The 27,934-nt window shown below is 38.8% G+C and overlaps 1 protein-coding gene across 1 annotated transcript; it reads left to right on the forward strand.

Moving 5' to 3' along the window:
* Window positions 1-410: 410 nt before the first annotated feature.
* Window positions 411-27,896, forward strand: LOC145775073 (1-phosphatidylinositol 4,5-bisphosphate phosphodiesterase gamma-1-like). The gene is made up of 35 exons (XM_082586269.1): window positions 411-620; window positions 1,202-1,259; window positions 1,413-1,562; window positions 1,819-1,912; window positions 2,626-2,667; window positions 5,716-5,745; window positions 7,187-7,271; window positions 8,176-8,300; window positions 9,047-9,098; window positions 9,617-9,718; window positions 10,480-10,601; window positions 11,115-11,200; window positions 12,856-12,976; window positions 13,363-13,448; window positions 14,021-14,103; window positions 14,238-14,295; window positions 15,046-15,113; window positions 15,382-15,504; window positions 15,715-15,878; window positions 16,576-16,782; window positions 16,921-17,052; window positions 17,449-17,626; window positions 18,085-18,260; window positions 18,460-18,580; window positions 18,661-18,727; window positions 18,946-19,097; window positions 19,634-19,739; window positions 20,040-20,161; window positions 22,933-23,020; window positions 23,342-23,490; window positions 23,777-23,891; window positions 24,130-24,294; window positions 25,040-25,128; window positions 25,742-25,914; window positions 26,335-27,896. Exons 1-35 carry the CDS (start codon window positions 459-461, stop codon window positions 26,360-26,362), a joined length of 3,879 nt encoding a protein of 1,292 aa, XP_082442395.1. The 5' UTR covers window positions 411-458; the 3' UTR covers window positions 26,363-27,896.
* Window positions 27,897-27,934: the final 38 nt, after the last annotated feature.

Here is a 27,934-nt window from a genome sequence, read left to right on the forward strand (position 1 = left end):
AATGTTTGCCTATCTTGGATGATGAAGCTAAAAACTGACTGCTGTTGCCCAAGAAAACATGGCCAACATAGGATAGGTCTTTGATCTTGAAGGCTAATACATAGAGAGATGTCTATTACCATTGTTTTAAAACTTGACTGGTTATGAATGATTAAACTGCAGCATGAACAACTGAACTATTTTTTGGAAGATTAGGCAAAGCACTGTCATGCATTTTATTTTTACCTCTCAGACAATAATTTTACTTTATTTTTATTATGCAATAAAGAAAATTTTATTTTATAATTGTATTTTTTTTTTCAGTTTCTGGTTGCACAGAGTTGATTGTAATGTGAATATTTTTGTATTGATCATGTAATGACGAATTTTCAAACTTGCATTGTTTAAAATAGTTAAAAATAACCCACTTCATCCGGTCATATATTTGTAAGCATCTTTTGTACTTGCATCTCATTGCAATGTCTTCTTCACATCCTGGATTTCCTGTTACTGTGGTCCGGGGTATTGAAGACCCCAAACTGGATCCTGATGAAGTACGACAAATATTGCACAAACTTAAAATGGGAAATATGATGGTTAAGTTTTCTATGAAGCGAAAACCTGAGCAAAGAACATTTTTGGTAAACATTATGTTTATAAAATTATTTTAAATTTGAGTATTACATCTATATATACTAGGCTACGATTTGAAACACAGTTATTGCTTTGTTTATTGACTCTCCTGTTCTGCTTTTTATACACTCGATGGCTACATTAGGTAGGCAAATCTCAAATATATTATGTACAGTACTTTATGTTATATTCCTTGTTTAATGTTATTGCCTAATACTTCTGAAGCATATTTATTAGTGCACTGTGTTTATGAATTATGTTCATTCTTTACAGGTAATGTTACTTTATGACTTATCATTACCTAAATTGCATTTACAACTGAAGATACTGAAGAAGCCGTCTTTACGGTGGCAAAAGCTTTATCATAAATTTATACAAGTTTCCAAACCGGAATGATTTTGCTTACTTATTATGTATAATTGTTCGGTTGCATCCTAAACCAACAATCGTTAAAGTATAACTTCATCCTCAATAACATTGAGGAACCAGAACAGAGGTTGAGAGACATCGGCTTTTCCTTAATTATTAGTAACATTTGTAATGTTTTTAAGACTGTCATAGTATTTGAGGTTTGTTATTTTTTGTGCAGGTTAATCTTGAAACAAGACAAGTTGTATGGACAAGCAAGTTTCAATATGAAGGGTCATGTAAGTGTATTTTTCAAATGTTTATTTCCAAATCTCACTAGCTCTGGCTATATTGGCGGATATTTAGGTGTTTCTTTTTTGTTTCTTGTAAAAATTTGACTGCAGCTGATGTATATACTATAAAGGTTCTTGATTTTCCTCTCATCTATTTAGTGGACATTCATGAAATTAAAGAAATCCGTCCTGGAAAAGTATCTCGAGGTTTCGATCGACAGCTAGAAGAAGCTCGCAAAAGAGATTCTCAGGTCTGCTTTTCCATATTGTATGGAAATGAATTCAATTTGAAATGTCTCTCCATTGCAGGTTAGGCTTTGTTGCTGTTTTTGAGTTTTAAAGCTTTATTTATCTCTTGTCTTAACAAAATAAAGATTTTTCTTTGTTATCCAATAAATAACTTTTCCTTTGGTTTTGGAAGATTGTGTTCAGGTTTCTAGCATAGGGTGTATGCCCAAATGAGTGTTGCATTTTTAACTGGCCTTGCAAATGTTGCTGTTTTTATCCGAAATATTTCATGAACTACATATTCATGCCATCTGTAATTATTTAACTTACAATTTAGCAAAGCAACCAAATGAAAGAGATGTTTGGATTAAAGGACTTTCCTATCTTGTCTTTGATACCTTACAAGCTCCATATCCACTACAAGTTAAAAGGTACATGCTGCTTTAAAAGCTACTGTATTGAAAACATAGATTGTGAGGCTCAAGAGCATCAATCATTACAGTTGTAGCTAGTAATCTTCGTTCCGAAGTACTGTCATATATATATTTTGGATATAATAAATTCAATTCATTCAGTTTTAAAATAATATTATGTTTCTACCACATAAGACTAGGGTCTGCTACTATTCGGTGAATCCGATTCGGTGAGTCCGATTCGGTGAGTCTGATTCGGTGAGTTACTAACTTCTAACCCCTAACCCAAACCCTTAACCCCTAACCCTAAAACGGCAATGATAATTAGGCTATGGTACCCGATAATTTAAAAAAAAAATTGAAAAAATCCCCCGTTAAGGGATCGGACTCACCGAATCGGACTAACCGAATCGGACTCACCGAATCGGACTCACCGAAACGGGCCATTCCGTAAGACTAAGAGCCATGATGTTAAATGTATGTTGTTATTGAGCTGCCTTCACAAAAAGGTAAAAAGGGGAGCTTATTGTGATCAATGCAAAAACAAAAACTGTCCCAACATTTGAAAATGGTTTGCGCAGTGAGAAAACTATTTCATAAACCAAAGATTGTCAGCATTCTCATATACCTTTGATAGGTGTTTCATTGGCATTATACTCTACCAGTAGCATTTACATTAAAATACTTTTGGTTTAAAAATTAGTACCTTTTAATATACTTTAATTTGACAGGTTGTTGCATCGTGAATTTAATCAAATTTCAAGAAAGAATGTGTAAGTGATACAGTCAGATTATTTTTATGAAATGTGTTAAATTGTTTCAAGGTGCAGATCATAAAAAGATGATTTTCTTGGTATCGTACTTTTTTTGTATTTTGTTTCAAATAAATAATGCTTTGTTATTTATTTGATGGAAGCTTTGAAAGACCAAGTTTTTAACAAGTTTTTATGACGCCTTTGCATACTAAATTCTTGTCAATTGTGCATTGTTGTATGTGTTGTCACTTACCATACGCAGCTCTAAATGATATGGCATGAGCATTTTTATGACTATGAAACATCATTGATTACATTATCATCTTTTCGTGGCCCATGGGAATGTAAATGTTGTTTGTACAGGAATGTACTCTTCATTGCTTTCACATTCTTATCAAGATGATAAACTTGTTTAAAGAACAGTAACGCTTGGCATCCAACCTGTCACTTGAGTATCACTTAGTCAGGGTCTGCTACTATTCGGCGAGTTCCCTATTTGGTCACAGCCTTTTTCAGCGAGTTCCCTATTCGGCAATTTTTTGAAAATCCAACGACGCCTTCTGTAATATTTAGACATTGAATCAATGTAAATACGAACTGTTAGGCTAACTGGGTTCTTTGAACAAATCGAATGGCTTTTGTAAATGTTTCTCAGGTACAACCGATACCTGGTCAGCAAAAGTTCCCTTTTGTACACGATTTCAATGTCTGGCGACGTTAAAACGATGTAATTGCCTTTACATTACACTCAAAAGTTTTGTTGGCATCAAAAATTCTTTGACTGTTTTGAGTTATAGCGTCGTTTTGTGACAAAGGTTGGTTTGGTGTAAAATATATTTGAAATATCATTTAAAATCAACAAATAGCTTATTTAAAAAATGAATGACATGACGAATGACATAAACATGACGCAAAGAAGGTGGATGACGTAGGCTACTTGTCAATTTTATGTGAGCAAACATTTTAATTTAATAATTAAACATTTTTCTCTAAATTTCATTTTAATTTATTTTTCTTTGTCGGAATGCAAAAGAAACGATATTGTGGAATAAAATACAAAATCATCTAAATAAACAAGGCATCGTTGGATTTTCAAAAAATTGTCGAATAGGGAACTCGTCGAAAAAGGTTGTCGCCGAATAGGGAAATCGCTGAATTGGACTCGCCGAAACGGGCCATTCCGACTTAGTCATCGGATATGCGGACGACCTGGTTTTCTCCACTGCACACAGTCGTAGGAAAGCCTAGAAGACACCCTGAGCCATGACATATAAGCCGTCAGCTTATCTCCAGAAATGGCGATTGAAACTCAGCGAAACTAAAACTGTGGCAGCAGCTTTCATCTGCCTAACCAGTAACCAGGAAGCTGATCGTGAAATGAACGTACTCAACAACAGACAATCCCTGTCATTTTGCCCCGAACCAAAATATCTCGGGGTGACATTAGACAGATCGCTTATGTACCGCCACCAGTTGGTGTGACTGCGCACAAAACTCTCATCATGCGCTGCTTAATCGCTTGGAAGGCTTCAGGGAGCGATGGCTGACACTTTGCGTATAGCAGCACTCACCCTTATCTACTCCTCAGCAGAGTACTGTGCACGCACCTGTTTGGTGCCGCAGTGCTCACTGCCACAGCATCAACACTGCCATCAACAGCGCTCTGCGCACATTGGACCGGTGCCTGCATCCCACACCATTGGACAATCTTCCCATTCTTGCTGGCATCCAACCCACTGAGCTTCGTCGCAAAGAAGCCACTCGGTCGACGGCATTGGAGCCCAACCATCTTCTCCATTCCAAGATCTCTGCTCCCCCAAGAGAGCATCAGAGCACCCCCATCGACTAAAATCAAGACACCCATTTCTGCCAGCGCTCAACTTCTGAACAACGAACCTGATGGAAAAAACGTCTCTCCTGCTAATTGGGAGACCATAAATGGAAGTCAAACACCACCAGACTCCATTCGTTTATCCCTGATGCCGACACCCTTCCCACCAGCCGGACACTACGAAGACAGGCGTGGGCTGTGGTTGCGCTTCAACCGTCTCCATACGGCGTCGGGCTTTTCCATTCAACCGTGCACCAATGGGTAATGGCCACTTTCCCTATTGGTAAATGTGGTGCTGAGGAACAGACCGCAGACCACATCAACAATTACGCAACAAAGGACTGGCTGAGCACTCTCTAGTAGCCTTCCAGCTTATTCCGGGAACATCGTGAATCTGGGGTTGTAAAAGGATAGACCTTCGGCCCCAAAGGCTCACACGACGACGATCGGATCGTGTTTGACACCAATCATCCACTATTTTGAGCAGATTTTTTATCAAAGTTAGCAGTTTTTCTTCTGCTTTTTGATACGGTTTGCGCTGGCTGGTTTGCATTTATTTTGTATGGTATTTTAGGTTGCGTGTCCTTTACATTGAAGTTGGTCAAAAATTGTTAAGTTTTGTAAATCGCTTCTCCAGGAAAGAGGCAGTTCCAGTCAAACTAACTTAAATTTCTTTGCATAGTTAGCCACGGTTTACTCATGGGGTTTTAAGCTGACATAACTTTGTTTAATTAATTCTAATTCGACTGTTGCTTCTTCTATGCATCTATATAGTTTATTAGTTTATGGAACAAAGCCCATAAACTTCCCATGTTAATTTGGAGCATAAACGTTCTGTTGCTTCATGCCAATGTCTCATTTTCACTCGACTTGCACTTAGCATGAAATAATAAAACAGCTACAACATGCCATCTAAATGGTCTGACAACTGGTGAAATGTGAGTCAGCTAATCTCAATTGCTCCAAAGTGCCATTGCAAAATTCTCTGAAATTGAGAAAAGTCGTTCTTGTAAAATGTTGTTAGCATTGTGCTATGCATTTCAGAGCATGGATATTGGATAAGCTTGAAAATGTGTATATTTTTTAGCACTTCTTTAATTCAATGTAATTTTGTTCATAAAATTACAAAAATCACTGATTGCTGTCATTTCAATATAGTCATCATCGCGAGACTTGCTTGTTTAATTATTACTTTTCTTCTTTACTTTGCATGACCTTATTTTTCATTGCTGAAGGAAAAAGAATGGAGATAATGAAGAGCCAAGGTAATGAGCAAATTACATAGCAATTGTGTAGACTGTAGAATACCCAAGAACTGCACTAGTGTGCTGTTCAATTGTAATTATAAATTCATTACTCATCAGTCAACTCAGTAGATCATATAATATTAATCTACAACAGAAACCAGGAAGAAATGCTGTTGCATATGTCAAGAAAACATACCTATTGTAGATAGGAAAAGCCTTTTTTCTGTTCGTGGGCAAATTTAGCTTTTTTTATGCATGTACGTACATTTAGGAAAAAATATAAATTGTCCTAGACCTAACTTTGAATTGAAGCATTTGCCGTTTTCACAACTTGATTAGGTTTTTAAAAAAGATTCTGTTATGATTTTGAAAAGTTCGTGTCGTTTCTAAATTCACTTGACTTGGAAATCCGTTGGTGTTGTTGCCTTTTGTTGGTACCTTGCTTATTTTTCTTTGAGTTATTCTTTTAATCTTGCGATTCTTATTCTATTAATGTTGGTTTCATTTTTAACGCTTGTGCTTGAACGCCAACTGGCAGTGTAGTCAGTTACTGGATCTTTGGTTGCTGTTGTCCAGTGTTGGTGTATTTAATGTTGCAGTTTTGTACTTTGAACTTGTTACTGCGCAGGTGTACAACTCTGGCCAGAAAATCAGTCGTTTTTTAACGACTGGTGTACTGGCTGGGTCGGAATGGCCCGGCTTGGTCGGTACACACTGCATTGCAGTTTGGTGTGATGATTTTGTGTCTTTGAGGCACGGTACTTGAAGGATTTATCTGCTTGCTTTTAACGTAACATTATACAATATTTGTCATGTATCTAGATCAGTATCATGTATAATTCGTAATAGAATTACACCGAAAGTTACAATTACAATAATAATTATAAGAGTTACAATTACAATCAATAATTCGGATGAAGCTATACCTGGTTAGTGGTTATAATTTTTTTTATTTTGTCGGGGGAAATCATTATTTAATTGTCCAACTGAAAGTGGTAAAGCATACCGGTAACATATCAGCTTGGTGATGAAGCAAGCTACTTTGATTAGGTAATCTGATTAAGTGTATTTTGATCCGGTATAAATCTGGTCTGGTATAAATCTAGTTTGAAAAAGGAACAAATGCGTGAAAAAATACGGATGTACATTTAAAAACTGCAATGCAATGGCATTATGCGTTCATATTTGTGTAACGTTTTCGAAGCATTTGAAGATTTGATGTTGCAACAAAAAAGGTTTAAAGAGTAGCTGAAGCATAATTAAAATGTGACTCGTTCGAGAAACATGGAGCAGTTAAAATCCACAGTTAATTTCTACTTTGTATGTATGTTTTTTTTTCACACAATGCTGAAATCTGTAACTTTACTATCATTTCCAAAATTTTGAGTTTAATTTCTTGTTCATTGGCATAAATCACCAACTTGTTAGTGTGCTTAATATTGTGGATTACTATGTCCAGAATAACGCTTCGTACCGCCAAAGCGTGGCTCCCTAACATGAACGTCAAGCCCCTTCCAACCGCTCAACTGAAAGAACTTTTCCAAGTAAATATCTTGCAGCTTCATTATTGTCTGGACTTGTCAAGTAGTATGGTATCATAGGATTTTTTTTTCTTACCAAAAGTAAAACGGGCACGGTTAAATCTCCTCGATTGTTTGTTTTGTGAATTTTTTTGTATGATTTAAAGTTATTTCTGAAAACCCATGTCAAAGAAATTTTGTATTTGTTAGTAATTACACTGGTCTACAAAAAAAGAATTTCTTTTTGCTCCATGAACTTTGAAGACTGATTTAGAGTAATTTTGGGGTGCTGAATCCGAATCTGACCTCAGATTTATCCTATCACGTCAGGTTTGTGAAATATGATAACAACAAATTGCTACTTTCGTCAAAAGTGTAAGATTTGGCGTTGATTTTACCACCAACATATGCAGTGCTGTAACGAAAGGTTAGTGTTAGACAGGCCAAAACAGCCTAAATATGGTTACTGAACAAGCATTGCCATAGGCTTGCTTAAATCTTTGTGGTTTCATGCAAAACATTGACGGGGGGAAGGGGTCAGTTACACTTATAGCCTCCCTTTTAGCTTGTTATTACTGCCTTGTTAATAATGTTGCTTAGAAAACAAATTGGTAGGTGTATTTCAGCTACTTATGCACCACATGGCCTGGATTTCTGGATCTTGCACAATGTGTATGTGCAATAAACGCAACGTCAAATCTTCCACTTTTGACAATTAAGTAACAATATGCTGTTATCATATCTCACAAACCTGACATAATAGCATAAATCTGAGGTCATATTCGGATTCAGCACCCCAAAATTACTCTAAATCAGTTTTCAAAGTTCACAGAGCAAAAATCGTGTAGACCAGTGTTATCAGTGTCGACCTTACTGTTTACTTTGTACAAACATGATGCAAGATCCTAGCTGTTTTATACCGTTTCAGATGGTGGATTCATCGACAGGGTCGGGAGAAATCGGATTTGAACAATTTGTCCAGTTTTACTATGCATTAATGTATCACACCCAACAGTCTATTTTTTCATATGTAGAACATTACTCCTATGACAAGTAAGTCATCGTTGGAAAAAACTCGTTTCATTCCCTTTCGTTATTTTACATTACCCTCTCATCACTCGAGTTATTTCATTCAAGTATTAAATGTATAGAGTGAGCGTGGAGTGTGCATTGGGTGCACTCCGGATATAACATTGTCATAATTACATCGCTTGTGCTCGGGAGATCATTTCTTCAAAGAATCTAAATTAGCGATGACACCATTTTCAATGCTTGTAAATTGCACGATGAGTCGATGACGAAGCATAGACATGTGAATGCATCATAGCCAGCCAGCAGAATAAATATAGTTTGGTCATGGGTACACCAATGAATAACTGACCGAGTTTTATAGTAAATAAAGATCCTTGTACTACGGTTGAAAAGTTTGCTTTGTTTGCATTTGAAAGTTGAGCTGACATAAAAACGACAAACACACTGCTAACTCAAAGAGGCAGCAACGATTGGTGCTATAGCTTACTTCCACAACCAACAAACTCTAGCCGCTATAAAAGCGTCTGCAGAGGTTGAAACTATGTGAAAAGGATATTATAGAGTTTTACAAAAACCGATTGTTTGCTATTCTATCGATTTTTAGACAATGTATACAATATGTGGTTACTATCTCTCTTTGCAGCATCACAAGTCCTGTCTGTAGCCATCGTGTTATGCGCCTGCTTGTTTTCTTTGGTCGAAGTATATTTTGTATGAAATTATTGCATCTTAGTGTCAGTTATCATTTCATTATTTCACATTTTTAGGAAGAGGTTCTACGCTGCTGAATTCCAAACATTTTTGCGCGATGAACAAAAAGTAAGTGGTTTAGGGTAGGAATCCTATTTTATGAAACTTGCTTTGCTATTTTTATTTGAAGCAAATAGCTCTGCAACTCAGAATCGAGACATTTTTGTTAGTTTCAGTTTAAGCTACCGTACGTGCAATTGTTGAAATAGTGATGTGGTAGTCTACCCGAAAGCACACACTGTTAACGGTTCAATTTTCGTGTCTTATTCTATTCTGTTTCGATTTCAACTACAACTAATAATCAACATCACCTTGCAACTATCAACTTGTTACCCACAACTTCACCGTTTGAATATGTAGGATGTTGCTTAACTTGAAAGTTGATACAGGGTTAAAATGAATCAATTTTGATTGATTGTAGGAATTGTTTTTTATTTGAATAGCACAATGAGACGTTGGAGTACGCATAATTCACTTCAAAGTATTTTTGCTAAGGTCACTCTTTGTTGTAGTACGAAATTATCATAGCAACGGATTGTCATTGAATATGAACTGAACTCGTTATCATTTGCCTACTTAATTTTTAGGAGCAATGGGCAAACGATTTGCATGCCGTCAAGAAAGTTATGAATGCCTACATATGTGATCCAAAGCGACAAGGTGATCGTGTTTACCTTGACAACAAAGAGGTATGTTGCAATGAATATTTATCTTTAGAATACGGTACGCGTGTTTGAAATCTGCAGGTCGCTGCATCAGAGGAGGTTTATTAACCAATCAGAAAACAAGATTTAATTCCGCCGATTGTAGTCATGCGACTCATGCACCTTAGAAAGTAAATTAAATGAACGTTTCGCCGTCGCCAGCGTGGCCTAAAGGTTAGGGCTAGAAAAGATTCATTTCGATGGCGTGGGTTTGATTCCCACCCCTGCCATTATTATTTTTTCTTTTGTAATTACCAAACATGGTTCAAAGCAAGAATCAACACTCTGGCTGAATGCTGGAAGGGTCACAATGCTGCAGTCTGATGGTTCACAGAAAAAATTGTCCTATGGTAAACCGTCTACCGGTCAAAATACCCGATCTGCTGCAACGACGTACAGATTACAAATACGCATACTCTATTTAGTTCTGCGGAAGCAACGAAACGTAGTGTAAAGACACTTAGTGGCGTAAAGAAACTTTGTGGATAATTATCTCTAGCAAAGGAGTACCTTAGTTCTCCGCCTGCTAAGCAACCGGGGAATCCGAACAAGGTGACTCTTACAGCTTCAAAGAGTTGCAGTGGTTGTTTTGCATTTCTATTAATATTCAATGTAAGCTTGGGGTTGTTTTGTGCTTGGGATGGGTTTATTCCGTACAACTAAAATTGGATTGTAACAGCTACAATGAGCAAAAGATTGCAACCCCGTGGATTATTTACTTCAAATTACTCGGTATGTTCTTATAGATGTTGGCCTTCCTATTCTCAAAAGAAAATTCATTGTGGGACCAAGAGAAACTTAAGCCAGCGCCACAAGAAATGTTTGACCATCCACTGTCGCATTACTGGATTTCTTCTTCTCATAATACGTAGGCTTGAAAATATTTCTTTGTGTATTCATTTGGGTGTTATGTTGTAGAAATAGTCATTGATACGCAGGAAGGCTTATTCTGATATTTTAGTTTAGTTTTATTTCAATTTTGACCTCAAGATTCAGACTCTCAAACGAAGGCACAAGTTTTTGGTAATGAAGTAGTCGCGCCACTATCTGTCATGTCCGGTGCTGCCTTTTAGTTTCTGCCAGTCTCTCGTCACTTATATTCGGTGGTGTAATGTACTGCATGTTTTCCTGCAAGACATGTAGCCAACCCTTATGGACATTACCATAATTACTCGACTTATATATATAAGGCAACTGCTACTCCATATCTGTAAGCTTGATGTTGTATTTGTTTCCGCTGTCATCTTGGTCAATATTTTTTTTAAATCAACGTAAACTTCATTGAAGACAAAAATTACTTAGATTTTCTATTCTGTGCAGGCATTGTTATCTGAACTGTAAACAGTATGCTATGATAAATTTGAATTTCTATTTTGTGCAGATACCTCACTGGCGATCAGATAAGCAGCGACTCCTCATGTGAAGCTTATGCCCGGGCCCTCAGAATGGGATGTAGATGCATTGAGCGTAAGTCCGACATCGTGTCGGTGTTACATGTTTTAGTATTCTGCATAAACCCTGTTGGCGTAAATTGGGTTGAAATTTTTTGTTCTTTTGGCATGTCAGATGTGTTGATTATTTTTTAGATATTCTATACAGTAGAAAATTTCGAAAATAATTTTCTGTCGTATCTTACAAGAGGAACAAGTTGTAGTTTGTGGTAAAATTTAAAATTCAAATCACTTCAACTTTGTTGAGATTTAAAAAGCATCAGTTTTTATGTACAGCATTTGTTTGCGATTTTCTCTTGCTTGTTAGCTATATTTAAACGTACGTGTGTGATCGCCGGTCAGTGTTTTTGCTATTTGTGGCTTTTGCCGTGAATCGTACTTCCAATCGATAAGAGATCTTCCACACTCAATAGGTCTATAGTCAGGTGCATGCGTGGTGGTCAGACGGAATTGTCAGGACCGGTGTGATATTTTCAGAATTTATGACCTGGCGTTGTGGCTTTGCTCACTTGCTGTAATAACACTCAACCCTCATACTCGCCTCACGTTTTCTACAATGGTTTCCTCGTGCGTCGTTCCCAACAAGCGAAGTTTGCCCTTTTAACGTCGTTTCATCGTCGCCAGATGTTACAAGAACAACAACCTTAGTTGCTATTTGGGTATGCAAACAAATGACGTAGGGTCGATTGCTGGTAGGAAATGTAGAACCAACCAAAGCCTTCAACGATCCAACTGGAATCTACTTGAAAATCGCTACTTTTTACATTGATTCAACATCTGCTGACGATGAATCGATGGTTAAAGGATTGATTTTGTAAGACAACGAGGTGCTCTGTAATATGGCGAGTAAAAACGAAATGAATGATCGCATCGACTCGAACTGCGTTGTTTCGAGCATAGTAGTCGTACACTCACAGAATTCAATACATTGCGTGATGTTCCAGCAATCGCTTATCAAACATCTGGGATATTTTGATAAGTAAAACGTTATGCCACCAGTGAGTTTTTATTGTTTGACCTCATTGGCCGTTGCTCGTGTATGAACGAACGTGATCGACACGACAGTAAACAATGTTTAATATTTGATTAAATGAACTTTTGTACTTGGTTACATCATAACAATGCACGTTGATGTGAAGCCTGTTGTGGGTGGTCGAATCGAAACCTTTTTTCAATTTACCAAAACTTTGCCATTCGTGTCAATTTATAGACCCCAACGTTGCTTCAAAATTTACCCAGCTTGCAAATTATTGTTTAACAAGCCACAGACCTTGAATCAATGTGACGAGGACGAAGTATTGTGAGCTGGTTGAGAATCTGAGGTCTTTGAAAATGCAGATGACAAAGACTCCAATTATAATGTGACGAAATGTAATCTTAAAATAGTATATCAAACCCAGCGTTTCAATATGTGACCCTAGCCGGCTAATCAGCTCTTTTTTACCTTGATTCAAGGTCGATTCATACACACGATGTAAAAAAAGAACTGACCTGACTTGGAAGAAAAGTATGATATTCCATTCTTCCACAGCAACTTATGCCATTCATCTATATGTTTTTGATGGCATGAAATTGATTCAAATTTGAGACGGTTGATCTCGACATTATTAATTATGTTAGCTTTACTGCCCACTTCTCTCATTGTTTTATTGCATCTCGTTGCCTTTGTAGTGGATTGCTGGGATGGACCGTATGGAATGCCGCATATTTATCACGGACACACACTCACTTCGAAAATAAAGTTTCTAGACGTGTTGAAGACCATACGAGAACACGCTTTCGTAGTGTCTGAGTAAGTGTTTTCTGAAGTATTTTTATTGCACCGACAGGCTATACATGTGTATGAGAAGGCTGTAGATCTTTTGATAACAACGTCACTTGTTTTAACCATTTTTTTTACCGGAAGTAGGATTAGTGGAGTTCTTCCCACGGAACTGTCGGCCACTGGGAGCGTCACTTTGCCAAACACGTCACACCATCAGTCGGTTGGCAATGGTTCCTGTTGCAGTCATTCGTAGACAAATGCATCGTGCTGTTGTAGACATTGAAATGTTAATTTTAATATGTTGCCGTTTTTCATTTGATCCAAACTGGCTTAAAAGCATTTTGCAATATTAAGTTTTGATGAACATTGATGGTAAAGATAAAAGAATTTCAGTTTTTCTCTTAAACCAACAGTTTACCCGTGATTCTTTCCATCGAAAATCACTGCAAGCTTTCCCAACAAAAGCATATGGCGACCTCGTTTCTTGATATTTTTAAAGGTCAGTCTCAATGCATGTGCTTGTTCAAGCTGCTATTAAAGCGGCCTTTGATTAAATTAAGCTAATGTTAGTGACCTGTTGTGCTTCAGGAAATTGAATTTGCTTTTTTTCACACTTGATATGTTACCAATTGCTGTGCATGCCCCGTCCGTAAGAATGCTTATATTCAAATACGTTTTTGACTTGCCGTCATTCATTGACAAAGAAACATTGACAAATAGAACAACATTTTTTTATCTGTTGATGACATTTTTCTTGTCATTGAAAAAATATCATTTTACAAATTGTTGTTTTGGGTTGGAGGTTTTAAATAATTTATTTTTTGACCTGGCGGTCACGTACAGTTAATTGCTTTTCATAAAATGCTGATTATTCTTAAAGCAAAGCATTTACCGCAGTGCTTTTACAATTGTTTGAGGCACACGCACATTTTTGCCATCGTCTTATATTTAGCAGGAATGCAATTTTTGGATTATTTTGTGTGCTGTGCGTTGTGTGCTACATTTTTTTGATAATTTTCATTCAATGTTATGTCGAAGCAACATTATTTAAACTTTACACCTGCTCACCAGACATGCTTGTTCGAAGTCCCGTTTCATCCAATGAGTCGGCATTACCATCTCCCAACATGCTGCGAAGAAAAATCATTATCAAGGTACATTACATGCAGTGTGGTTACTGCGATGTGTAGATGACCGATTCAACGTGATGATCTTTAACGTTGCTTTCCTTTGGTTTGTTTGTAAACCTACAATCATTAGACTAGCTCACCGTTTCATAACTTTCCAGCACAAAAAGCTCAGTGATGCAAATCGTTCAACAGAAATGTTCACAGACTCGAACACAGGTAAGTTGGCTGAGTAAACGACTGTGAGTGCATTGCGGCGGTTATCATCGTTCATTGGTGTGCGAGCATTTAGATTGAGCAAAAATCAACAAATCAACATACGATTATTCGGAGCCGCCTAGTCGGTTGCACCAATGCATATGGGCGGATGACAAGCTCGGTATACATCATGCAAAATTGGTCCGTTTTACGTCTGCAGACGTTTAGTTAACGCAAAACAAAGCAATTTTGTTATGGTAATAGTTATTGGGCGATGCATTTGATTGCAGTGGCAAGTCTAGACACTACCTTTAACTGGAGTAACTTCCTGCACATCATTTCTATATTAAGGATGTTATTTCCTACCAGAATGCCCCCGTGTTGACGCTTCGGGGTTAATATCCTGCCAAGTCAAACATAATCACATTGTTTGTGTTCCGTGGTTCAAAACTTGTAAAGTGGGCGAATGTTTAACTTATATTTAATAAAGTATTCCTGTTCAGCAACGAGTATCCTCTGTCGTTTTCAAACCGGCCGAAATTACTGATAAGACGAAGCTTACATTGCATGAGATGCGATTTCCTAAAGAAACACTTGCTAATATTTTTTTGTTTTTTGGCGAGGTCTTTTGCCTGTCACCGTCATCTATAGCTTCTGTTCAATGTATCGAAAACCTTCGACGTATGTAAAGTCATTAAGAGCAAGAATTTTCTTGCTTGTTTCATTTCCTATAACTTCACGCTGAACTTTAAATTCACTTTTTTTGCACAGATTCTGCGATGGACATCAGTAATTCTCTCAAAAACGGAATGATGTATCTTGAAGATCCTATCTTAAAAGTATGCACTTAAAACCTATGCAACAAACCAAGACATTCTTACGCCCTAGACAGCAAAATCCGCCATTTTCACATTGATTCAACGTCTGCTGATGTTGAATCAATGTAAAAATGGTAGATTTTGCTGTCTGCGGCTACTATGGTACAAATGCACTTAAAGCAAATGCAAAAGCAACGCAATAGAACGAAACTGTAACTTTATGGAAAACTGAAAAAGAGATAGGCAAATCATTTTAACGAATTTTCCAATTGACTAATATATTGTATAGGAGTGGAATCTTCATTATTTTGTCCTCCTAGAAGACAATAACTTGGTGTATACAGATGAGAGGCAGTCTACTCCGGGCAGTGATGAAACAGAAGATGGAGACTCCACAGGCAACACAGAAAGTGTAAGAGCTTGATAGGATGCTTCCTCTTTTCTGCAACTTTTGTTACCTGAAAAAGGCAGCATGAGTTGATGTATTCTTGCACCTTTTTGTTATATGCAGTTTTTACTTAAAACTTGTTTTATTGGAATCGTTGTTGTGATACTGCAGAAGAATCTCAACGGTGTAGTTTTCCTCTGTAAATCGCGTTCTACTCGATAAATTTTGTTCCAGGAAAGCAAAGACACGACGGAACTGCATTACTCGGAGAAGTGGTACCATGGTATGGAAAGAAGAGAAACTTCAGAGAAGCTGATCCGGGAATACAACGGACCTGAAGGTTCTTTCTTAGTTCGAGATAGCACCACTTTTGTCGGCGATTATACATTATGTGTCATGTAAGTGCAGATAATGAGGTGTGGGCTGCTAATAAAAGTTGTGCTAATTACTTTATTCGGCCTTCAAATTTGTCAAAGACCTTAAAGAAAAACTTTTATCAAACGGTAAATATTGTTGCCAAAAGTATTATTGTTTTTTCTACGCATCACGGTTATGAAGAAAATCGTAAATTTGACTGTTTTTTAGGCTTTGGTTTGTTTCGTTCTGTTGGCGTTACCCCAGCAAACAAAAGTTGCTTTTTTGTCGTCACTACATGTTAAAATGGTATAAAAGCCGCGACTATTGCGGGTTGATGTAGCCGTAGTTGCACAATTACGATAATCCTTCTTGATTAAATTTCAATTTTGTTCCCATTTCTATGGATTGTGTTGGATATCTTTAGTTGTTATGTTATGCAAATGTCAACTTGCTACTTTAGTTAATTTCATATTTATCGAAATTGAAAATAGGCGCCCTGATGAAGCTGCCTGTTGTATTTTGTTGGCAGAAGAAGCCATTCTACTTCAATATGTCAAACAATGGAAAGCTTATCCTCGTGCCCTATGAAGTAATAAATTGCCAAAGAATTATTGCCGCCTTTTTTGCCATCCTTTCTCCACGTAATCAGACTTTGTGGCTGATGAATACGTTTTCAGGTTTGCTCTCTGATATCTGGGTATTCCGGTACAAAACAACAACCGTTTTTATTTATTTCAGGTACAGGAATGGGATTTATCATTGCCTGATCCACTCACAACAAAACAGCGGCGGAACCTTTTACTACATTGTGCAGAACCTCGCTTTCGATAGTTTGTATAGCCTCATCTGGCACTACCAGCGCTATCCGCTGCGCAACACCACGGCCTGTTTCGAACTCTTGTTAACAGAAGCTGTCCCGCAGCCCAACGCACATGCCAATAAAGAGTGAGTTTTATCGTTTATCGGAACTTGCTGTCTGGGAACTTGTTTACGCTGAATCTTCCTTTGTCGCCATTTTGTGACGAAAACATAAAGACCCACGGCCGACTTTTGACGTCATCAATCATGTTAACAACGATTTAGGTGGTACCACGAGGGCATGGGGAGAACTGAAGCGGAAGATATTTTAATGAGGATACCGAGGGATGGGGCGTTTCTCGTCAGGAAGTGCAGGCCAGATGGAACAAATGTCATTGCTTACGCTATTTCTTTCAGGTACAAGTCTTCAATTATTATGACTATTTAATAGTATTTATATAAAAACTAAGTTTAATCAAGTTATGAAAATTGAACGAGAAACACTGTTTCGTGGAAACAGAGTTTCTTAATGACTGTGAATATTCTTTGTTTTTATTTCTGAATTGTGAAGAAGCTTGATACTACCCCAGCGGGCGCTCATGCCCATACAACAAAATCTGTGATTTTTTTCAACTGCAGTCTGCAGATGTTGAATCAATGTAAAAATGACGGATTTTGCTGTCTGGGCGTTCACATGCCAATGATACTTTTGCTTTTACGTTGCGTTGAATCAAATAAAACTAACCGAACGTTTGCAAAAGTGCTGCAGCGACGTGGAAGCGATTCCAAGAGACCGAATCTTGTACATTGCAGAGCGGAGGGCAAGATCAAGCATTGTCGCGTCAAGCAGGATGATCGCTTGTTCGTGATCGGGAACGCGACTTTCGAGACTCTCTGTGACGTTGTCTCCTTTTACGAGAAAAATCCACTCTATAGAAAGATGCAGCTCCGATATCCTGCCACTAAGGAGATTATACGGAGTTTGCCACAGGTGGACCACGACTTTTTTCATCATACTTTATTATGCGTAAAGTAATGCTCATGAAAAGTTTGGTCCAACGCTTAGCTTGAAAAGGGTCTTTATTTTTGTAAGCTTACGCCTGGTGGTTGAAGATACAGATTAAGTGGACACGAAGGCAAGGAAGCCAATCTTCGTGTCCATCCTTAAGCATATTTTGAAGTGTCCTGTTAAAGACATGACCACATGCTCTTGATATTTAAACTGATCTACGGTATACAAAAAATGTTGGTAGAAAACTTTGACTTGTACTCTTTGTGAGATTTTGTTGTCGGTCTACATAGTTTTTCAGTAGTTAATTGAAATAAAACGACCACTAAATTTTGCTGATTCAGCACTTTTTCTGCTAAAACAATCTTTGTTTATTTTCCATTTGCAGTATGGCACTGTTGCATTTTTTTTCATAACGACAAACTCACTTTTCATTTCAGGGACTGGACATACCATGGGCCAATTCAAGCAACGGAGGGGCGGTGTCCTACGTCTCTCCTAACTTCATGACGGTGACAGTGAAGGCCCTCTACGACTACTGCGCCAAAAGAGAAGATGAAATCTCGTTTTGTAAGCACGCCATCATCACCAACGTTATCAAGCAGGACGGAGGCTGGTAAGCTTTGAAATCAAGTAATCATTTTATAGCAATATCAACATTTTCAAACATAATATTAGCAGAAAATTTACGCTTTGTTGAAGACACGCAAACGTACGCTACAAGTGAGCAGATCTTTCCTATCGTTTTTGGGAAAACTTTGTTTCATTTGCCTGGTGGCGGACTTTCTGTGTCATTGATGGGACTTTCCTTGCAGGTGGCAGGGAGATTATGGCGGCAAGCAACGGATGTGGTTTCCAAGCAACTACGTTGAGGAAGTTGAAAACATACACAATGAGGCGACTTGTATCACTGGGACTTGTAACCACGATGAGAATGTGAGATTTCTTGAAATAGACGTCAATTTGCGTTGACTATTTGAAATATTCATGTTACTTTCAACTTCATGTTTCGGCAGAAACCCGTCAACAATCTACTCGGTGAGATGCAGAAGGGGGTGATTGATCTGGCCAACAGTAAAATTGGTGAGATACATTTTAACTTAAAACAAATTAACTTGTAATTTGGCGTTCAATTAACTAATAACTATGCAACTGGCGTTCCATCTAGGATACTCAAAACAGGCTGAAGTGAACATACGTTTTCAGCTCAAAATCTTTAAGCTATAGTTGACAGACAATGAAGTAAAAGTTGTTTTTCAAGGTTTAATGTCTCTCATGCGATGATGTGTTTTGAAATTTAGAGTTGGTACCAAACGGGTCCACCCATTACACGCACACATTCCGGATTCAAACACATAAAGGAGAGACAATGCACTTGGCGTGCGACTCGAAAGATGATTTGGTTGACTGGCTCAATAAACTACAGTCGGCGATAGACGATCATGATACTCAGGTAGAGCTAGATGTCAATGCTTGAAACTCTTCCGGTGAAAGAGTTTATATTTTTACATCATCTCAACGTCTTCTGACGCTTTAATGACGTTTTCATCGAAAGACGTTGAAATAATGTGAAGTGGCAACTTTGCTAGCTAGGGTTTGACAAGGAAAGTTCTTAGTCTTGCTACGACGTCCATAGTCCAGACTTTCCATATTAAAAGCGACACCTCTTGGGCAACTTTAAGAAATACAATTTGGTTGTTTGGAATGCTTGGAGAATGTTCCAACTGATTAATTATTATCAGTGCGTATTGCCTTGGGCAATCGTGTGTCACAAGCCAACGCTTTCTATACTTCGTTTATCTGATGTCATCTAACTTTAAACCCTTAAGCGAACAATAGAAGTAAGATTTTCATCACTAAAGCTGAAATGATCGAACAAGAATCGCTGCTACTGAAAGGAGTGACGTAGTAGATCACATCATTTGTGTGGCGCGATTGTTTCGGGCTTGTTAAATATTGAATGGTTGAAACCTGTGCAACATTTTGCAGACTCGCAAATGGAAAGACATTGAGAGACTAAAACGGATCGCAGTGGAACTGTCTGACCTCGTTGTTTACTGCCGACCCGTGCAGTTCGTGGAAGATCACAGGAGCAGTGAGTGCCACTTTTCACAAATGGCATCGCACTGTTATTACACTTTTTCCTGTTTTGAACTTTAATAGCACTTGTTGTGCAACTGCACATATGAGGTCATGGTTGTGAAGCGACTAATCTATTGCATGCTTATTGCTTACGTCATAAGGTATTGACCATGTAAATTCCATACAACTTGTCGCGATGTCAGTTCAAAGCATTTGTGAGTCTGCTGTGCAGCTCAATCTTTCAAAATGTAACCATGGCCAGATGTTTGTAGTTTCAAATGACTAAATAATTCGTACATCTGCCCACGCTTAGGAGGTCATTACTGCGAAATGTCATCTTTCCCCGAGCACAAGGCTGAGCGCCATGCTTGTCGGGACAAGGCAAAGAATTTCCTCGCCTACAATCACAGACAATTTTCGAGGATCTATCCAAAGGTAAAACAATCTCATAGTTTTTGCTTTTTATAGTTGTTTATTTGTTGCTTCAATGTTAAAATGATTTCCTAATAATTTTTTCCTTGAGATAAGACTCAGCTCTTGTATTGATAATTTTGCGTTCATCTGCCGAAGAAATTAATGTCTGATACGGTCCCACGAATTACCCATAAGTACCCATAAGCACCATAAGTACCCATAAGCCCCATAAGTCGCGTCGAATTACCCATAAGTACCCATAAGTCGCGTCGAATTACCCATAAGCCCCATAAGTCGCGTCGAATTACCCATAAGCCCCATAAGTCGCGTCGAATTACCCATAAGCCCCGTAAGTCGCGTCGAATTACCCATAAGCCCCATAAGTCGCGTCGAATTACCCATAGGCACCATAAGTAGCATTGAATTACATAGAAGTAACGTCGAATTACCCATAAGCCTGTATAGTGTAGAGTGTAGTCTATAGCCGTCTAGAAGCCTAGTAGTCGGCTGCATAGCCGAGTGGTGAGGAGCACGGGCTGGGCGTTCCAAAATATAGTTCGACACCGTTCAAGAGCAGGACACTTGAAGGCATGCCTAAAGGTGGACACGAAGATTGGCTTCGTTGCCTTCCCGTCCGCTTATGTGTAATCTGCAGTTTGCTGCAGCAGATGGAGTGTTTTGTCCGATAAAACACCTTAACATTGGACAATTTTCCCTATGAACCAGGTGACTGTAGCATAGCAATCGTTCTTGCACTCAGCCAGAGACTTAATTCTTGCTTTAAACTTGATAATTAAAGAAAAAAAAGAATAATGGCAAGGGTGGGAATCAAACCCGTGTCACCAAATTCAATAGCCCTTCGGCTATACCACTCCGCCACGGAAGCACTCGTGAAATCTTCGCTTAATTTGGTTTATATCGGTAATGTTTCGAGAACGCTCACAATATTATCAGTTTAGTTTGTTTTTATTTCTGACCATCACAACGAAAAAACAATATACGACAAACTTAGCACAGATCTATAAAAGGTAGAAACGACAAAACGCGGACGTTATAACGTGCATGATACCAAAGCAGGACAATCAGTTTAACATGACACGGTCGCAAGTCGCAACAGCAACCTGCAGATTACATATACGCTGACATGAGGCGTAAGTAATTCCACATTGCTTATGGATAATTCGACGCGACTTATGGGGCATTTGGGTAATTCGACGCGACTTATGGGGCTTATGGGTAATAGTCGCGTCGAATTACCCATAAGCATCGTGGAATTACTTACGCCTTCATGTCAGCGTATATGTAATCTGTGTCGCGTCGAATTACCGTCGAATTACGTGTCGCGTCGAATTACCAATAAGTCGCGTCGAATTACCCATAAGCAACGTGGAATTACTTACGCCTTCATGTCAGCGTATATGTAATCTGCAAGTCGCTGTTGCGATTTGCGATCGTGTCACTTAAACTGATTGTCCTGCTTTGGTATCATGCACGTTATAACGTCCGCGTTTTGTCGCTTCTACCTTTTATAGACCTCTGCCAAGTTTGTCGTATATTGTTTTTTCGTTGTGATGGTCAGAAATAAAAACAAACTAAACTGATAATATTGTGAGCGTTCTCGAAACATTAGATATATAAACAAATTAAGCGAAGATTTCACGAGCGATTGCGTGGCGGAATGGTATAGCCGAAGGGCTATTGAATTTGGTGACACGGGTTTGATTCCCACCCTTGCCATTATTCTTTTTTTTCTTTAATTATCAAGTTTAAAGCAAGAATTAAGTCTCTGGCTGAGTGCGAGAACGATTGCTATGCTGCAGTCACCTGGTTCATAGGGAAAATTGTCCAATGTTAAGGTGTTTTATCGGACAAAACACTCCATCTGCTGCAGCAAACTGCAGATTACACATCAGCGGACGGGAAGGCAACGAAGCCAATCTTCGTGTCCACCTTTAGGCATGCCTTCAAGTGTCCTGCTCTTGAACGGTGTCGAACTATATTTTGGAACGCCCAGCCCGTGCTCCTCACCACTCGGCTATGCAGCCGACTACTAGGCTTCTAGACGGCTATAGACTACACTCTACACTATACAGGCTTATGGGTAATTCGACGTTACTTCTATGTAATTCAATGCTACTTATGGTGCCTATGGGTAATTCGACGCGACTTATGGGGCTTATGGGTAATTCGACGCGCCGTGCTCCTCACCACTCGGCTATGCAGCCGACTACTAGGCTTCTAGACGGCTATAGACTACACTCTACAGTCTACACTATACAGGCTTATGGGTAATTCGACGTTACTTCTATGTAATTCAATGCTACTTATGGTGCCTATGGGTAATTCGACGCGACTTATGGGGCTTATGGGTAATTCGACGCGACTTACGGGGCTTATGGGTAATTCGACGCGACTTATGGGGCTTATGGGTAATTCGACGCGACTTATGGGGCTTATGGGTAATTCGACGCGACTTATGGGTAATTCGACGCGACTTATGGTGCTTATGGGTACTTATGGGTACTTATGGGGCTTATGGGTAATTCGTGGGACCCGTCTGATAAACCTGTCAAAATGTCCAGCTTTCAATCTTAGAAACGGCATTGTCGTCTTCATAAAACAGTCGACTGTCTTGCTTTTTTACTTTCCGTTTACCGAGTCAAAATCGCCAACCTCGCGCATCAGCTTGGATGCGATGAAAATTACGACTGCCTAGTGTGAAATTGTGGTTGCTCAATATGCGGTGTAACGTTGCGAAATGAGGCACGGATCAACCGATCTTTATGTCTCAGGGCACCAGAGTCGAGTCATCGAATTACAACCCGATGCCGTTTTGGAATTGTGGAAGCCAATTGGTGTCTCTCAACTTTCAAACTGGAGGTTAATACCATAGCTTATTCAATATTCATCATTTCTGTCGTTTTGTTTTCGTGAAGGACTACAAATGTTATGCCCCACATTAAATTCTGCGTCTTTCACTCTACAATCTCAAGCTTGTATAGTGCATATAGCTTGTACTTCTGGCTTCTTTTGACACAAAATATCGGCTTCACAGTCCTGGCGACACTCTAGCATGGTTTAACCTTACTTTTGAACTAAAAGAAATTGGTTTATCTTAGAAGCTAATGAGATATTTGTTGTCTATGCACTCAAAACAACATAACCAACTTGAAACATTCAAATCTCGATGTTGGCTTCTAGATCGTTCGATGCAGCTGAACGAGGCTCGGTTTGAAATGAACAATCGATGTGGCTACGTGCTCAAGGACCCCTGTTTGCAAGAGTATAACTACCATCCTTACAAGAAGGATGCCATTCCCGGGGTTGAACCGCTCATCATGAACATCCAGGTACGTCTCTTTATTGTCTACTGATGTTGTTCAACCTCTGAAGTTAGATCCTCTTTTGGTCAAGGAAGCATCTCACTGATCGTGCAGACCACTTTCTGGTAGCAAAATCTGTTTTTTTACAATGATTCAACGATTGTTGACATTGGATCAATGTACAAAAAGTGATTTGGTAGCTGGGGTTGAACAGTTTCTAAATGAAGCGGTTAACGTCTTGGAATCCTCCTTTTTATCTTTGTAAAATCACAATCTGGCAATCAATCCATGCAACGTTTTTTCTCCGCTGCAGGTCATTGGAGCTCGTCATCTTCCAAAGTCTGGAAGAGGAGTCGTTTGTCCCTTCGTTGAAGTCGAAATACAAGGATGCGAGTATGACGATTCGAAAGTGAAGACTCCAAAACGAGGTGTGTGCTCACTGGCAAGCTTAGTTAGATGACGTTGAGAATAGAAGTTTTAACAATGTTGACGTGGATTGTTTGTAGTAAAAAATGAGAAGTTACTAAACAATTCGTACGTCTGTCCAGACTTCGGAGGCTGTTGGTGGGAAATGTCATCTTTTCCCGAGCACAAGGCTGAGCTCCATGCTTGCTTGGACAAAGCAAAGAGTTTCCTCGCCTTCAACCACATTGTTTTCTTGTGCAGAGGACAATGGTTTGAATCCTACCTGGGACACCGATGCGTCGTTCGACTTTGACATCCACTGTCCCGCTACGGCTTTTCTACGTTTCACAGTTTACGATCAAGATATGTTCGGAGATCCTAATATTCTTGCTCTGGCGGTTATCCCAGTGACGTGCGTTAAACCAGGTACTGCTGACGAACTGTTGTAAAGAAATTAACGAGAGCACTTGTTTTGCGTCACCATGTCCCGACTGTAAATTGTGATTCGAGTCCATCCCAATTGATGAGTTTGTCACTGAAAAACCTCATCGAGTGTGTCTTGTATTGGTAGATATTCGTTACTTACTGTTGTTTTGTTGGATGTACTGTCTGACTTCTGCCGTTGCATTGCCCAAGCATTGCTCGGCTTTGTGAACTGCCATTCCAACCCGAGAGCTCGATGAGTTTTTATCTGGCTGTGCAGAAAGTGAAAGATGAAGCGTCGGCGTATGCGGTTGGACAATATATTTCAGAACTGCCTTCTGTCAATAAACACCCAGTAGATGAAACAGTTTACAGTGTAGAAAACAACATTTCGACTATAAATGGAAATGTCATTCAAACTGACTCAATGTTTCGAAACCTCTTGAGGGTTTGCAAAACCGTTAGAATTGAGCCCCAAAAAAGGATTTTTTGATCCGAAAACAGATATTCCTCTAATCAATCGATGTGTTGTACATATAATGCATGATGAAAATTTTTGTGATGAAACGAATGTTTGTTATGAAAACCTCGAGCCACAGCGGCTTGGTACGAGTTTCGAAATTTTTTTCTGATGGTTTGTAAATTATGGCGCGCTCATGCAATCATGTACAATCAACTTACTGCTGCTGCTGCATTCTTTTAGGGACTAATCATCATTCATTTGACAAACATTTATTTTTGTGTCCAGGGCTCCGTTCAGTTCCTTTGAAAAATTCACACAGTGAAGAAATTCCTTTGGCAGCTCTGCTGGTCCACCTTGACATTCGAAACGCTAAGGTACTTTGAAAATGGACGTTTTGTGCATCGGTTGAACGTAATCGATCATTGTCTTTTAGGTTATCTCATAACGGCGCACGATGAAGAATCGCCAAACCATCCGCACGTGTTTATTTGGCAGATGCTCATGATCGTCATCATCCAAATGCGGTTTTATCCCCACTAGTGGGGTTTGCCATTCTTTCCTTGCAGCGACTGTCTTTTTCATTTTTCTGTCTATCGCATTTTTTTAGTCTGACCTTGTCTTGCTCATCCTTCACTTGTTCTTTTCATGTTTGTTTTAGACGTTTCTATTTCTTATCCACCTTCTTTAAAAAAAAATGCACGTTCAATTCGTCTTTCTGAGAAAATTCCCTTCATCTCTTCTTAGCACATATCCTTACCACCTTATTCCATTTGCCTTTGCAAGGTTGTCTGTGATCTCCCCATTCGTAGCATATCCAATCCATCAATTCTTTAGCTTTTTCTCCCTCCTCGTTTTCTCCCTACACATTACCCTTCTTTTTAAAGTTTAACACTTGTTTTAAATGAAAAACAAAGTATTTTGTTTATACATCTCCGACATGTCGGAATCTACAGGAGGCAGTGTAAATTACATGTTTTTAATCTTCAGGAAGAGGATGAAGGACTTTATGACTCGATTCAGATGTTGCGGGATCAGACCAAAGATCTTCAGAGCAAGTTGACCGGGTCGTCTGTGAGCTCCACAGATATGTTGCGATATCATCAGCAGCTGAAAGAAACACAGAAGGCTCTGTTCATGCAGAACGAGCAGCGAAGAGAGAGGTGAGGATTTCAAGAACTGAATGCCGTTTGGCTCAACTATTTTATTTTCAGTAAAGTGTCTTAGAATTAGATGACGAAAAATATTAGAAGCTCAACTTTGCGATTTGTGGCGCCTCAGTCTTCCATTGCACGAACTCCATAAACTCCCATGGTTGCCCCAACCTGTTCTTTCATGTGACCTTGGATTAAATTGTCTGCTTCTCTTGGTAGTAGCGATAGTTTTTCCCACAATATAGACGTTTGGGTTTTGAATAGATTCCATTCACCAAAACTGCTTCTATCTTGCGTTGTTGTTGTATATTGTGCTGCAATAACCATTGTATTATTATTTGTCAAGGTTGATCAAACTGTAACAGTTCATGTGCTTAGAGACTCCTGAGCTGGGAGACACTCCACTGATTTGCTTACTTTTTGTTTCAGAAACATCCAACGATTTAAACGGAAATAAATTTGGTCTGGGAACACCACTGGCTCATGGTCATCCCACAACCCCGTGCTTTGAGGGTGGATTTTCTCTTTCCAACACGACTGAACAATGTGACTTGAACCATTCTATAACAGTGTTGATCATGGTTCTTCCGCACTCTTTCTCCATTGATCTGGTTGAGATGTTGAATTTAAGCTCCGATCATATTGATCGAACGTAAAATGATAAAATATTGTCGTAATTTGACGTAGTTGCGATTTTGTCGCAACTAGCAAACCCTTCCCTGAAAACCACGCTGCTTTGTGTTTTACCACTGTTGAGCAAAATCAATTATTTTTGCATTGATTTAATGTCTGCAGAGTCAAAGTAAAAACGACAGATTTTGTCAGCTGGGGCTCTCTTCCCTCTACGTCATCATGTGGTGCCTACGTCATGTCAGAGGTGCTCTCATGGAGTGCCATTGCGAAGGCACAGCTTTGAAGTGACGTCACTGCCGTCATTTATTGAATCCAAACTAATAAAAAATTCAGTCACTCGAGCCTGTGCTAGTCATGTGAAATATTCAAGAAAATGATGCTTTTCTGTGTTGATTTGTGCTTTTTGTGTTGACCTTTTTCTTCATTGACGATCTGCATTTGGCAGCTGAGCTCAATTTCGTGTTAATTGATAATGGAAAGTTTTCAGACGCTTTTCTGAAAGTTATTTTTGTATTCATCTTTTTTGTTTCCCAGAAACTGTACTTTTGTTTCAAAGTGACTTTGTTGTACCTTTCTTTTGATCAACTTTTCTGTTTGAACGCATCTGCCCAGGCAGCATAATCCGTCATTTTTACATTGATTGGGTCTGCAGCATAGGAAAAAGGTTCAAAGACGTGTCTATGTAAAAAGAACTGATTTTGCTTGCTGGCTTTTGTGACGTACATACTTCAGGATATTCCAGACGTTCATTGCTGCTTTATCGCTTCATATTGTGTGTTCGCTAACGTCAATCCGACGTCTGCTGCCTTGCAGCTGAATGTTTTACTTTGTGACTTTTTTTCAAATCTAATCCGTCAATTGTGCCTTTATTTGCAGCCATACTTGCTCCTAGGCTAGCATAGATCGAGAAGTACAGCAGTTTTTTCTAACGTTACAACTGAGAAACTGCAGTGGTTTTTCTTGCCAACTAAGTACTTTATATCGCAAAAGTAACATTGCAATTGCAGTTTTTTTAGTCAATCTAGTGGAATGTTCAATGCGACGAATTAAGTAAATCATGATTATTTCTAAATCAAATCACCATACATGTAGCAAAATCCATTTTATTTTTTGATTCTACATTCAAGGACGTTGAATCCACGCAAAAAAAGGACGGATTTTGCTAATTGTGCAGAATTTGTATGCAACAACTTCACTTTAGTTCCGTTTTCTCATCTAAAAAACAACCACCGCAATTTGAGCCGAGATTTTGCGAATGTATCATGACACTTTTGCTTTTTTAGGTTAGTTGTGGTTTTTCTTTTTTGCTTACTCCTCATCAAATGTACTATCAATAAATTTTTTCTCCTCGCTTTGAAGTGGATTTTTGCAGTTTTCACTGATCACATCAAACTGA

The sequence above is a fragment of the Aplidium turbinatum genome, chromosome 8 (genome assembly GCF_918807975.1).
Source record: "Aplidium turbinatum chromosome 8, kaAplTurb1.1, whole genome shotgun sequence".
In the NCBI taxonomy this organism is placed as follows: Eukaryota; Metazoa; Chordata; class Ascidiacea; order Aplousobranchia; family Polyclinidae; genus Aplidium; species Aplidium turbinatum.

Excerpts from the sequence above, each read along its gene's own strand:
- LOC145775073 (XM_082586269.1), top strand. The coding sequence starts at position 459 with ATGTCTTCTTCACATCCTGGATTTCCTGTTACTGTGGTCCGGGGTATT. Across the intron at positions 11,201-12,855 it reads GGGATGTAGATGCATTGAGC|TGGATTGCTGGGATGGACCG; the intron begins GTAAGTCCGACA and ends TTGCCTTTGTAG. Across the intron at positions 18,261-18,459 it reads ATCAAGCAGGACGGAGGCTG|GTGGCAGGGAGATTATGGCG; the intron begins GTAAGCTTTGAA and ends CTTTCCTTGCAG.